The 14803-nt window shown below is 36.9% G+C and overlaps 1 protein-coding gene across 1 annotated transcript in view; it reads right to left on the bottom strand.

Moving 5' to 3' along the window:
- LOC110110983 (glutamate--glyoxylate aminotransferase 2) overlaps positions 1-14803 on the bottom strand; it is a 30394-nt gene that overhangs the window by 14195 nt on the left and 1396 nt on the right. Inside the window, exons 3-7 of the mRNA XM_020842651.2 lie at positions 13281-13346; positions 12964-13081; positions 12436-12517; positions 12250-12337; positions 11979-12137 (exon numbers count right to left, since the gene is read on the bottom strand). Coding sequence (XP_020698310.1) covers positions 11979-12137; positions 12250-12337; positions 12436-12517; positions 12964-13081; positions 13281-13346 — 513 coding nt within the window. The remainder of the gene's footprint in view (positions 1-11978; positions 12138-12249; positions 12338-12435; positions 12518-12963; positions 13082-13280; positions 13347-14803) is intronic.

Genomic DNA, 14803 nt, shown 5'->3' with positions numbered 1-14803 from the left:
GATTACAAATGAGGCCTTCTTAGGGAGAAGGCCTTGGCTTGATGTCACAAATGTACATCATATAGAGTGTATTACATGGTGGGAGTTACAATAGATGTATTTGTTTTGTCAGCACGACCATAGTCGATAGGATGGAGGTCAGAAAGACCGTTGTCTGGTGATGGAGGTCAGAAGGACCATAGTAGACGACGGAGGTCGGGAGGACTGTAGTCGTCAGGAGACCGGGGTCTGAGTGACCGTTGTCTGGTGATGGAGGTCGGAGTGGCCATAGTAGGCGACGGAGGTCGGGAGGATCGTAGTCGGCAGGAGACAGAAGACCTGGGTCAGCAAGACCGTTGTCTATTGATGGAGGTCGGAAGGACCATAGTAGGCGACGGAGGTCGGTAGGACCGTAGTCGACAGGAGACCGGGGTCTGAAAGACCGTTGTAGTAGGGCGATACTCTGGTAGAACTCTAAGCGTCAGGTAGTGGCCCAGTAGAAGTCCGAGCCTCAGGTGATGTCCTGGTTGAGCACAGGGTCTCAAGTGGCTGTTCGACGGAGCAACAACATCAGGTGGTGGTCCGATGGAGGTGAGGGCCTTCGGCGGTGGTCCGACGAAGGTGAGGGCCTCTGGCAAAGATGAGGGCCTTTGGCTAATGTGAGGGCCTTTGGCAAAGGTGAGGACCTTTGGTGAAGGTGAGGGCCTCAGGTGTTGGTGAGGGCCTTTGGCAAAGGTGAGGGCCTTTGGTGAACGTGAGGGCCTTAGGTGTTGGTGAGGGCCCTTGGCGAAGGTAAAGGCCTCTAGCGAAGGTGAGGGCCTCATGTGGTGGTCCGACGAGACTCCGGCAGTGGTCCGGCGAGGCTCCGGCGGTGGTTCGGCGAGGCTCAGCGGTGGTCCGACGAGGGTGAGGGCCTCCTGTGGTGGTCCGGCGAAGCTCCGGCAAGGCTCTTGCGGTGGTCCGGCGAGGTTCCGGCGGTGGTCGAGGAGCTTCTTCCTTTTCTTCCTTCTCTTCTTCTTTCTCTTCTCCTCTTCTCTTCTTGCTTCGGTCCCCCTTTGTGAAGAATGAGGGCTCTATTTATAGATTTTCTGGAGTGGCATAGCTCGTAAATAGGGGTGAGATCAGGGGCTAATAGGGAGTGGTCGAATGGACGGTCGATATTGAACCCTTCGATCGTGCACCGTTCGTTGTACATTTGAAGGCCTTAGTGATGTCGGAATTCGGCGATCTTGGGCTCGTTGGATTCGTCTCGTCGAGCCGTTCGATTCGAGTATAAGTTCGTTAAAATCAGAGACCGTTTGGTAACTCAAATTGTGGTTTGAACCTTCCAACAGTGCTTCGGGTCCTTGATTTGGACCCATTTGGGCTCGGATTGGGTTGAATTTGGTTTCGTTGGGTTTGTATTTCCGAGACGCTCAGTTTGACTGTAAGCTCACTGAAATCGGAGTTCGGGTGCTTCAGGATTTAATTTTTGAAGTTTTTGGGTTGGGTTTTGCATCGAGATTCGTGCCCAATCAATATAATTTCATGATAACTTATCACTTATTAAATTTAAATGAGAATTTGACTCTTAACATGACACAATGAAAAAAAATATTCATGTAGTTGAACCCACATAGTGGGATGAAGGGTTGATTATGATGATGTTGTTGTTGTTGTTTGTAAGATCCACTTATTTCCATGGCTACACATAAATTGAATAATCCATTAGGCTTCAAAACGGTGTATGAATATATTACATTTCATACAAAAATAGATATAATACAAAAGATCAATTTGTCTAGGTTAGGGGTGGAACTAAGCCTAGCTAGCTTGCTAATGATCTTAGAATTGAGCTTATATATCATATGAGATTGAGCTCGAGCTTGACATGACTTGGCTTTTGAGCTCATAAGCTATCCAAATTTTTGTATGAGGTCACTAAGATCAATCTAAACCCTAGATCAATCGAGGCTTCAAATCAATCCAGATCCCAGATCAATCTAGACTTTAAATCAATCCAGATCCCAGACCAATCCAAACTTCAAATCAATCCCGACCTCAATTCAATTCAGGTCTCAAATCAATCTAGATCTCAAACCAATCCAGACCTCAAGACAATCCTGACCTTCAATCAACCAAGACTTAGTCAACCCAGCCTCCAATCTAGTTTCAATCTTATTCAATCATTAATAATCACCCCAAATGATTATGATTGATTTGGATAATTCAAGCCCAACCAATCAAAACCAAAATCCTGCACAAACCCAAAAATTCATACCAAAATTTAGAGCTAAAGTCCTAGGTCTTAAAAATATTTTTCAAACATTTCAAACCACAGTAAAATGACTCACAAATCATGATCTATCAATTACATATTGATTAGGCATGTCCCTAGGGTCTACCCTCAAAATTTGAGCTCAATCTGAGGTCTCTAACATCAGAAACTTAATTGATAAATGCTATAAAATCTTCAAATATTTATGGCCTATGCCACTGGACCTGTCATTCAGTGGAATTTGACCTTAGAGCCTTCTCCAAAGCCTCAAACCATATCCATACCCTTGATCATGATATGTTAAGCAATAATCTGTATTTTGGTGGACCCACTTTGATCCCCAATTGACCAAGAATCAAAATAACCAAAATGTCTCTTAAGGGCAATTTTGAAGTCTTCTCCAATCTTCAACATGGTCCAGTCAAATCAAATCTTAAAAAACCTTCTGATGCATCCTAAATATCATTAGGAGTGCATATGACTCAAACCCAGACCCCGATGAAGCCTGGTTGATCAAGTCAACCTATTTTGACTAAAATTCCCCTTAGGCGTTTGAACTGCCATTTCAATCCAAATGACAAGGTTTTGAAAACCGGACCGGACCGGCGGGTTCAACCGGTTGAACCGTGAACCGGTCGGCCAGCCGGTTACGGTTCAAAACAAAATCGGGAAATCATAAAACCGGCGTTCGACCGCTCGAACCGCCGGTTCGACCGCCGAACCGCCGAACCGGTCCCGGTTTCGGATAACCGGCCGGTTCAGCAACCGCGCCATTTTAGCGAATTTTTTGGAATCAGACGGCTGAGATGCTTTGCTAGGCTTCTTTCTGCGATAAAAATAAACCCTATTTCATTTGTCGCCTGCTTCTTCTCCTTTCGCCTGTTCGAGTTCTTTCTCCTTCCCGACGTTCCAGCTCCATTTTCGCTCTTCTCGCTGGTCGCCGAAGTTCCAGATCGCGAAGCTGCCATCGAAGAGGACAGCTCGTTCGCGAAGACAGAAGGCAAATCGCGCTCATTCTGGTTTGTATCGTTTGTTTCTAAATTTTTTTTTTTTGGTCAAAACTCAAAACCATGAATGTTTTTTTTTTCATGTATGCTTTTAATTTGATTTTCCTATTCTAAAATGTAAATTTTTTTTTCGAATTTCAGCTTGTTGGGGGAGTATTCTTCGGTTTGGAAATCGGAAATCCGCTTCTCTGACGTTTTTCTGTTCGCTAAACAGAGAAGCGGATTTCTGTTAGATGTGATTTAGTCGGCCAATTTATTCTGTTATCATTCGTTGTCAACTCCTGTTGGTATTGATAGCATGCCCATCTTTACTGCAGATTTGACAAAATTATCAAGAAAGAAATTCCAGCCACTGTGGTTTATGAGGATGATAAGGTATATGATTTTCCTTTTGTTTTAATGTTAGCTTTAAATATGTCCGAATATACAAAACCGTAAAAATTATAGCTTTTCATTAGCTTGTAAAGAGTTTTATTATACTGTCTTGCATTTAGATTCTTAAATGGCAGTTAGCGTGTGCTTATTTCTATTTAGTATTTTGTGTCTAATGTTTTTATTACTTATCAATATGGTAATTTTAACAGGCTCTTGCCTTCAGAGATATAAATCCCCAAGCTCCGACCCATATCTTGATCATTCCAAAAGTTAAAGATGGATTGACTGGACTTTAAAAGGTAATTTTGGCCAAATTTATGTCTTAAAAGTTCTTGATTTTGAGTGGCCATTGCATAATGCATATAACATCTTTCATGTTTAATTCTTGTTTTTTATATGCTATATATGGTTGCCTGTTTTGCTTGTTGATTTGATCGAGCCAGTAGTAGTGTTTAATTTCTGCCGTAACCTAAAACTTAAACCCAAATTTGATTCTAAAAAGCCTAGTTTAAGCTGAATGAATTTGATTGGGTTTTAGATCTAGTTTCTGATGACTTGATCTACTGAAAAAAACCATGTATGGAAGACACAAAAATTCTAACTTAACTCCAATCAAAGCTTGTGTAATGTATTGTAGCTTACCTAGCTCATCTCTAGTCTTTACTCTCATCCACAATTTCTCTTGCTAACCTGGCAGCCTCATAACAGCAGCAACAGCAATGCTGAACTCACATTTGCATAGTCTCTTCTTCATACCTCTCAGCCTTATAGCAGCACCAACAACAATCAACGCTGAGCTTGTCTCCTGGTTCCTTTCTAGATTGTCACCTGTTTGGCTCATAATAGTGATGTTGATTTTGACTTACCGAGATTGTGATTGCTCTTGATGGCTGCATTTCTTTTTAGCTATGATCACTAGGCACTTTTAGCTCTTCTTCCACTTTCTTCTCCTCTCTCTCTCTCTCTCTCCTCTTTTAAGTGCAGAAGCACACATAAACACACATAAAAATGACCAATTTGTGAGATTAATGTTTGCATTTGCATGATATGGTTGGTTCAATGATTTTATTATAGGAAGTCTCTTTACATGGCACTCTTGGCTCTCTCTACCTTCCACCCCACCCTCTCCTCACAACTTCTCCATTGTCAGCTACGGCTTGCTTTACTTTGCCTGCTTTCTGCACTATCAGTCTGTCTGCTGCTTAGCTTTGGAGTCCAACTGGGCAATGTCTTATTACTTATTAACACATGCTTAATAACAATGCTGCTACCTTCACACATTTAACTTCACACACACTCTCTCTCAGACACACATATGCGCGCACACACAGCCCCAAGCATACTAAATATGCCAATGTATGATATCTACAAATTAAACTCAGAGGTAGCTGAGCTCCGTAAAAGAAGTAACATTAGGACAGTGGATGAAGGGGCACACATTGAGAATGCTTCTCTTTTGTACACTCAAATCATCAAAATCTTGAATACTTGATTCCATGGAAAAATACATATTTGAAAGCAAAAGACAAAAAGGAATAGCAATGGAGAAGAATTACGAACCATAAGGAGGTAAATCAGCTTTACAGGATGTTGCGTGCTAGAAAATACGCGGCGATAGAGATTTAATTCTACGTCTTAGCGTTGTACGAATAACTAGCTCACACACAGAGAAAGCAAGATTTTTTACGTGGAAAAACCTATAGAAAGGGAAAAAACCACGGGGCCTAGCCCAGTTGAAATAAATCCACTAGACTTTTGAGTCGGTTACAAAGAACTGAATCCCCTCTCAGGGCGATTAGATTTACAATTAGTAACTGTTTGATAGAAGTCGGGTGTTAGGCCTGAAATCACTTAGAAGTTCGGGTGTTGATAATCCTGCCTTGAGCAGGACGTCGGGCCTTTAGCAGGACGTCGGGCCTTGAGCAGAACGTCTGGTCTTTAACAGGACATCGGGTCTGAATGTCGGGCCTTAAGCAGGACGTCGGGTCTGAATGTCGGGCCTTAAGGCGGTGGTGCGATGAAACTCCGGTGGTGGTCCGGCGAGGTTCCTGCGGTGGTCCGACGGCGGTCCGACGATGCTCCTGTGGTGGTCCGGCGGTGGTTCTGCGGTGGTCTGGCGGTGGTCCGGCGTCTGTCGAGGAGGAGCTTCTTCCTTCTCTTCTTCCTTCTCTTCTCTTCTTCTCTCTCTTGCTTGGATCCTCCTCTGTGAAGAATGAGGGCTCTATTTATAGATTTTCTGGAGTGGCATGGCCCGTAAATAGGTGTGAGATCAAGGGCGAATAGGGAGTGGTTTGAATGGATGGCCGATAGTGAACCCTTCGATCGTGCACCGTTCGTTGGACATTTGGAGGCCTTATATTTATGTGAATTATGATGCTTTTATTTACAATAAAATTATTTGAATAAACCATTACATAACATGTTTATTGTAGATGAATGGTGGAAGATGTTCGGCTATAGTGCACCAAACCTACAGAAAATGGCTATTAGACTTCTTAGTCAGACATCATCCTCATCAGGCTGTGAGAGGAACTGGAGTGTGTTTGAGCAGATTCATACAAAAAGGCGAAATCATCTTGAGCACCAAAGGCTAAATGATCTAGTATATGTTCGTTACAACCTCAATTTAAAAAATAGGTATTATTTGAGAACATTTTAAATATCTTTTTAAATGATGATGTATATGTTATTATCAATTTTTTTATAACAATTTTGTAGGTTACAGTCTAGAAAAAGAAGTTATGATCCTTTGGACTACACAAGTATTGAACTTATTGACTTTTGGATTCTTGATGATGAGCCAACTCCAGAATTGCATGTAGAAGACTTAGAGACAGAAATTTATAAAGATGATGCAATTCCTATAGATATAGAACCAAACAAAACATCAAATTGACAAACCCCAAGTAAGATTGTAAATTAAGTTTGAGTGTACTATAAAATATAAACTTATTATTTCACATTAATGATTTGCAGATGAATACAACTTAGCTAATACATGTGATGAAGATGACATACCATGTGAGGAAGCAGAAGCATTTGGGATGCAAGATTTTGGTGAAGAGGGATTTGGGAATCCATCTTTTGATCTCACAAATTTTGTTGATGATTATTAGATTTAGTATGAGTGTTTTGGGTTTTAGGTTTTCATTATAAACAAGGTTTGACTATAGGTTTTGTTTGATCATGATCCATTATATTATGTATTAGCTCTCCTGGAACAACTTTTTGTAAAAGAAGATTATTTAATGTGTCTTTTGTGCCTATTGATCTGGCAATTATGTTATCATTTAGAAGTCATATTTCCTATTTCTGTTATTATTGTTTGATCATTATAAAATTGAACAAGGAAATGAAATTTTCATATACAGGTAAAACTCTATGTTTTTAAAAGAGGCCTTTCTTGTCTTTTTTTCTTTTTAAAAGAGGAACCTCGCAAACCTTATTTATTTTGAAGTTTGTAGGTTTGGAACTGGTTTCAAAACAGAAGATATTCACAAAGAGCAAATGTGGATCAACCTTCTTCTATTTCTCAAGATATTCCTCAAGGTATTTTCATAAACATAAAATATCAAAGTGCTCTCCTACTCATAACCTGCTACTTTGTGCACTGCTTGCATTGCAAACTATGGTCGGTACGCATTTCTCAAAAATTTCTCGTTTGTTGAGTTATTTATTTATTTATGAACTTGTATTTTATGAACTTACTTGTTACCATGTTTATATTGTGTTATTTTTATGCTTTATAAATTGAATTGATGCAATATTTATGTTCTTTGATTAGTTTGATATAATAATGGAATGTGGAATGATGTTATTGTAGGAAACTTTCTTGTTTTTTATAGTTTTTAATAATTTTATTATTTATTACGTCATCCGGTTCGACCCCGATTCGACCCCGGTTTGACCGGTCGAACCGTGAACCTCTCCTTCTTCCGGTTCATTGTCCGGTCCGGTTTTCAAAACCTTGCCAAATGACCTCATATTTGCATGAGACCACTTTCAGTCAACTCAAAACATCAAACCAAACTTGTTGGGCCCAAATCCAACCTTGAGTTAACCTGGTTGACCAGTTCAACCAGGGTTGACCCAATGCCCTTTAAGAGTCAAATTGGTCATTTTCACTGAAATGACTAATCCACACCATGGGACCATATCCACTAGTCTCTAAACATCAAACCAAACTTGTTCAACCCAAATCCTGGCCCTGGGTTAACCTGGTTGACCAAGTCAACAAGGGTTGACATAATGGCCCTTTTAAGGGTCAAGTCATTCTATCCCAGAAAACAACTTCCACCAGACTTCAAATATCAAACCAAACCAGTCGAGCCTAAACCCAGACCCTGGATCAACCTGATTGATCTTTTGGAAGTTGCAAAACCAAGATAGTCATGTATTATGGATAAGGTTTGTATGCATATCACTCGTGAAGGCACAAACTGAGACAAGATTCTTTATGATAGCTAGGCAAAATTCTGCCACGAGCAATGTAAGAACCTTGGAAAAATTGAATCTATTGTCAACTTGGAGGAAAATTAGAGGCAATCTCCTTGCCTCACTTTCTAGAGTTCATAATAGTGTGAATATGTGCGGATCTATAATAGGGGCAATAGGAGTTCATGTCCCCACAAGTCCGACCCAAAAAATTATTAAATTAGCTACGAAAGTCGTTGTATTGGTTGAAAATCACTTATCTCTAGCCCCTCTACCTCGAGGTTGAGACGACAAATCTCAGCCACCTTTTCATTGTTCGCGTTATCGCAATAAGACTTGTTGCATCCATGATTTCTTAAGTTTTCTCGAAAAGGGGAATGCAAGTATTTTTAAGTAATATAAGGAAGGTTACAGGGTGAAGGTAAGGGTGTTTACTCATTCTAGTGGAATAAAGTTATGACTTCTCTTGTTTCAAATTCCCCTTAAAGATTATGTTTTGCCCTTTTTGCTCATTTTCTTGGCATTGTTTTGGACATATAAAACTTTGATGACGGAAATTTAATAAATTTTGTTCGACTGAAACATATTAACCACTAATATCTTAAGAATATTAATACAAAAGGAATATTAATTGAATACAGAGGGAAATTTAGTAAATTTTGATTAATAAGTACAATCGATGAAGTCCTATACAAATAAGTTCTCATCACAATTAATTATGCGGTGAAAAATGCATGTGAATATCATTAAATTATGAAGGATATTTAATGTTTTGGAAATAAAACATTAAATAGAAAATAGCACGCGGCAATGATTTTTTTAACTTCATTATTATCATCATAGTAAGATATACAACAACAACGTGAAATATACAATAAGGTGTATAATATTTTCTTCAATTATTTATGTTTTTTCTTTCATTTATTTTTAAAACCATTATGTTGTGCCCTCATAGAAAAAAATTCAAGCTCCACCTCAAGTGTGGATGAATCAATCAAAATTACTCAAGGCATGTCTCAGGCGGACCTTATGTAAAAAATCATATTTTGATCCAGTTAAATAAATTTTTTCAGTAGTCATTTTAAGTCCAAATCACAAACCGTTTCGCCATAACATTGATAATGTAGTGTTTTAATTACACTATTTTTTTTTGTAATTTTGGGCAATGGTGCAAATTCTTAAAAATTGACATCTCTCGGTAGAAGTGGGGATTTCAGGACCGTTAGTCGTTTATTTTGCAAACAGATTTCACAAAAAATTTTAAAATAAAATATACTATTTTATGGATATATTTTTATAATTTTTAAAGCCCAAAAAGATTTATATGAATTTTATACTGAAAATTTGAATAAATTATATAATTATATTAATATTATATTATTGTTTTATTATAAAATCTAAATCCATTATAAACCTCTCCCCTTCATTTAGCCAAACGGAGAAACGGAGAAAAAAAGAAGAAATAAGAGAGAAAAGAAAAACTAGGGTTTGAAAGCCATAAAGCAATTTTCGTTAGTCGATCATGTTGGGAAATCACTACCCTATTTCTGATTGTAAGAAATCATTACCATATTTTTAATTTCAAGATTTTGTATATCTGAGATTTTTCTGATCAAATTTATATTTTTGTTATCAAAAAATAAGAATAATTTTGTATTAATAAAACTTTCACCATGCAACTTTTTACATGTTATACAGATTGAAATTATGAACATTTTTAGTATTTATTTGATATTTTTCGCCGAGTGATTTTGAAAAATTAGCAATTTTAATCTATTCAAAAATTTATTTTGACATCTAAAAATAGTGTTGTAGTTCAATTAAAACTTTAGAATATTGTTATACACGATCTCCAATAATTTGGTTATTTTTTGAAAATATGAATTTATGCTCAACAGAGTTTCTATTGTCTACTGTAAAGACATTTGAGAACTTTCTGAATTAATTATTTACTATAATGTATTGGAATGTGATTATATGATTGAGAAATAGCTAATCGCTATTATTGTTATAATATTGTGATAATAATATGTGTGAGAAAAAATAAGTAAAGATTGGTTATTCATTAATATTATTTGGAGACTAACTGACCTATATAAGATGGCGGGCCGATGGACTTTCCTTTAAATAATATGATTTAGTGTTATCATCTACTGATTGAAGTAATACTTATTAGGAGTTATAAGGAGATGATTACTGTGCCAATGGGCAAAGAGTGACGACTCTATTTACTGAGCCAACAGTTTACTGATATTGATACGATACTGAAAAAAACACCGATTAAGCAATGATTTTTTACTTGTTTAGTGTGAATATTGAAATACATGTTATTGAGACATTGAATATATTATTGTACCTATTTATTTTTATTGTATGGATTTAAAACAATTGCCACTGGTTTTACTAATGACACTAGACCTTTATTGTTATCGATACAGACACTAAAACTGTTTGATACTATTGTACTGATATTGAGAATGTAACATAATAAGCATGTAATATACTGAGCATGTGACATATTGGATATTATATATACACTCATATATGATTTTACTGTATTTATATTATTTCTATAATTTTTATCGATGTCTTGATTTTACCACTTTATATGATTTCTATAATGATTGAAAGTATTGATATGAAGACTGCTTTAATGATTTGACACCCATACTGGTTTACTGATTTCTCTATTGTACAGGTTTACTGGCGTTTGTACTGTATTATTTTAATGTTTAGAGATTCTACAGCTAATACATATGAGTTTTACTATTTTTGCATTGATTCTTGATCATATAAATGTTACTGTTATGATTTGATTGTTGACATACATATTGCTCATTTGACGTGTGTTGAGTTTAGTTGTAGGATTTGACTGCTTGCTGGGCTCTTAAGCTCATTATACGTTATTAGGTCAGGGAAAAAGAGCAGGAGTGTGAGATTGATCATGATTCCTCAGATTTTGTTTCTTTTTTTAGTTATTATTTTGTACTTATGACATAATAGTTATAATATGACTGTATAAATCCTGAATAGTGTACATGATTTTTTAAAAATGAGTACAAATGTATATATTGATGTTTTGAACGATAGTTTTATTTCACTAGTATTTATATTGATAAAAAAATCTGGTAGCTCTAGCTATTATTTATTAAAAGATAAAAGAATAATTCTTTCAAATTAGATTTTGGGGCGTCACACATTCTCTTTTCCTGCACATTGCTTATGGCATGTCCCTTTTATGGTGCTAGCTTTTATTATTATAAAAAACCACAATTTCCTAGCCCCAACCTTATTAAATCTCTAATGACCACTAACATGATTATTTTCCTCCATTCAGGTGCTTCAACATGTTATAGATAACAAAGCCAGTTAAACGAAAATTGAGGCACATGCCATTCAATGTTTGGCTTGGCTTCGAGGTGCTTGCTAACTATTTAATGGGCATGGAAAAATATTGTTAGTGACAAGAAATGTCTCAAGGACATTTTGTCTGGTTAAATTAGTTAAATGGAGAAGCTAAAATCTATTGGAAGAAGAAAGAGTCACAAGAAGTATCTCCAAAATTCAAGTTTGAACATCTACTCTTGCGGAAGAAAGTAATGATATTTCTTTGAGGCTCTCTCAAATCACGATTTTCACTTCCAAACCTTCAGAAACCAATCAATGCACGATAAAGATTCTTAAGGTGCAATATTTCTTGGTTAATCCAACCCTTCAAAAAGAAGAAGCCCATCTTCAACAAATTAAATAAGCTAAGGACCATTTCTTTCACTGGAATTAGCTCAATCAAAAACTATGGCTGCAAATAACTAACAGAATGTACCAGGCTGAAATAATGCACTGCAATTGTTCTATAGATGACTGCAACAATCAGATGAACAAAAAAAAAAAAAAATAGCTAATATGAAAAAAAAAAAATTGCTCACAGTTATCCCATTAGCGCGTGCCGTTGCTACTGACTTTTTAACATTGTCCAAGTCAAGACCCCAGTTTTCTTCTTCCTCTAAATAATATGGCACAAGGGAGCCACCATATAAGGATATTGTAGCTGAATAAAGAGGGTATTGTGGAACTGGCACCAAAATCTGCATTCGACAGTATTAAGTGGAGACCACTGAGTTTCTTCAAACTAAAGCACCCAATTTCACATTTCTTTCATAAGTATCAGGCTCTAAAAAAATGCTATAGGAATCATACCCCATCTCTATCATTTCTGATAATAGAATTTAGCATCTGCATAACACCTTTGCTGGCACCATCTGTGAGAAATATAAGTTCTGGATCGCTGTAAAAAGTAGATTAAATAAAATCAATAGCATTGAAGTTCTGGTTCAATCCCCACAATCATAGTTCTATAAATTTGTTTAATATCTTTTAGATTACCTAGGGTATCCATCACGTCTCTTAATGAACTCAGCAATTTCATTCCTTATACCAGGAAGACCTCGAGAATCACTATATGCACCTACAACAACAACAACATCAAGCCTTTGTCCCACTACGTGGGGTCGGTTATGTGAATCCTTTTTTGCCATTGTGTCCTGTTAAAAGTCAAATTCTCATTTAAATCTAATAAAGAAAGATCATTTCTAATATTTTCTAACCAAGTCTTTTTAAGTCTACCTCTACCTTTCTTAACATAAGTCAAATCTAATACTTCAACTTTCCTAACAGGGTTATCGGAAGCCCTACGTTTAATGTGGCCAAAATCATCTAAGACGACTCTCTCTAATCTTATCTTCCACTGAAGCTACTCCAGTCTTTTCATGAATATGCTCATTTCATATCCTATCTCTAAGTGTAAAACATGTACAAATGAGAGGCCAGAAGATAGATTAATACATAAAGTTATTAAATCATGATTCTTTGACTGCCTGAACATGGCATAAAGAATAGTTTAAACTAAAATACCAAGGCCGCCGGAAGTCATTGAAAGGTAATGTTTGGCTCTTGCAATGGCATCAGCTGGAAATAGTAGTGCCACATTTGGATCTTCAAGAAGAAATGGAGCTTGACAGAGTGCTACCACCTGAAATAAGTTTTTTTTTCTTTTATTAGTAGAACCTTCTAAACAAATAATGTAATAAGAGCTGAAATTTCAATCATATTTTGTCTTCTATTAGACTGAAAAATAAAAAAAAGGTTTCTCTATGACTTGGGAAAGAGAGATTTTATATGGTGAATTCCAAAAGTTTTGAGGCCAGAAAAGACGTGTTAAAACAATAAACCTGGCGAGGAAATGTCAATGGTTTCTGCCCTAAAGCATGAGGATTGCCAACATTTGTGAAAATTATCTGCAGAAATGATGGAAAAAAGTGTCAGAGTCAAATGCTAGAGAAGTACTAGAACACAATCATTCTATAGAGTGCTTGGATACAAAAACATCATTTTAGTACTAGGAGATAGAAAGCAGACACGGCTAGACTAAATTTGCTGAAAAAAGGTTAATATCAGGTGTGCATTGAGGGCTATTTTGTAAGCAACAGAACTATCAATTGTGCACCGAATGCTAGTTTTGTAACTTCATGAACTATCTTCTGAAATCCAAGTATGTGTCCTGTAAGTCATCTTATAACATATTCAATTTCCATTAAAAAATGATCTTTAAATGTTTGCCCATATTAGAGTTCCATAATAAAGGTCATAATCATATGCATGGTGCTTACTGCATATGCAGGGCCTGTGGAGGCGTTGATGAAAGCAACCTGTTAGATCGGTCCAGCCAGCCCCTTGCCAAGGGTCGGCTCATATACAAGAGGCAAACCAAGCTGGTCTGCCCTCTTTTGAGTACCGCCCCTGAGGAGATGGGGCCACTAAGAATTCAAATTCAAATAGCTTGGAGCCAAAGGAGGGGGCGGCGGCAAGGGCTTATGTGTAATTTGGCTTAAATGTTTAATTGTTTGCTTTATGTAGGAAGGAGGGATTAGGGTCAGAGTTATGCTTGATTATTGTGGCTGAATCGGGAATCTTGTTTATGGTGCCTTGGGCCCTAACTTCGTCTAGGGATTGGGAGAGATTGATCCTCCTCTCGAATTGAGGATCAATTGTAACTTGCTTTCCTTGTTCAGTTAGTTTTATTCTTGCAATAAAATTATTGTTTTTCTTTGGCTTTCCATCAGTTTTGTGGAGTTTTCTCGCTGTTTTGTCTCTATTGTTAGGGTTTACATGAGATCTTCAAGTATTTCCTAACACAGCCTCATCTGAATTACAAAGATTTGTTTATGGTGTTTGAACACATAGACCTCAGTCTTTAATGGGTACAACCTAACCATTAGAGTTGCATACACGTCCCAAATCATATCACACTAGCATTCCTTCCTGAAAGCAATTCTTTCATATTTAAAAAACAGTACAATTCCACTGGTTTTTGCCTGGATTCTGCCTCCAAAAAACCCTACACACCGCATTTCCCACTTGGTCAATAGCAGTGAACTTAGTTACTGTTAGTATTTGTGAAACACAGCTCCATTATCCCAAAATTATTGTAGGCCCATTTTATCTGTACATCCACTAGGGATATGATGATTAACAGTTCTTATCTCCAAGATGTTGATTGAACCAAGCATATTGCATGCATAAGAATGTTAGGTTTTTAACAAACAACATTTACAAGAAAAAGAATTTACACATCTTTTGTCAGAAGGTTTTTAATTTTAGATAAGAAAGAATAGTAATTTTTCAGTCTTCTTTCTTTTTAATTTTTTGCTTTCAAGTTTATAAATGATTTCAATATTTCCCTTCCATCTTTTGT

Source organism: Dendrobium catenatum, unplaced genomic scaffold (assembly GCF_001605985.2).
Source record: "Dendrobium catenatum unplaced genomic scaffold, ASM160598v2 fragScaff_scaffold_1132, whole genome shotgun sequence".
NCBI classification, from domain to species: domain Eukaryota; kingdom Viridiplantae; phylum Streptophyta; class Magnoliopsida; order Asparagales; family Orchidaceae; genus Dendrobium; species Dendrobium catenatum.
This window is presented reverse-complemented; position numbering and strand designations above follow the sequence as displayed.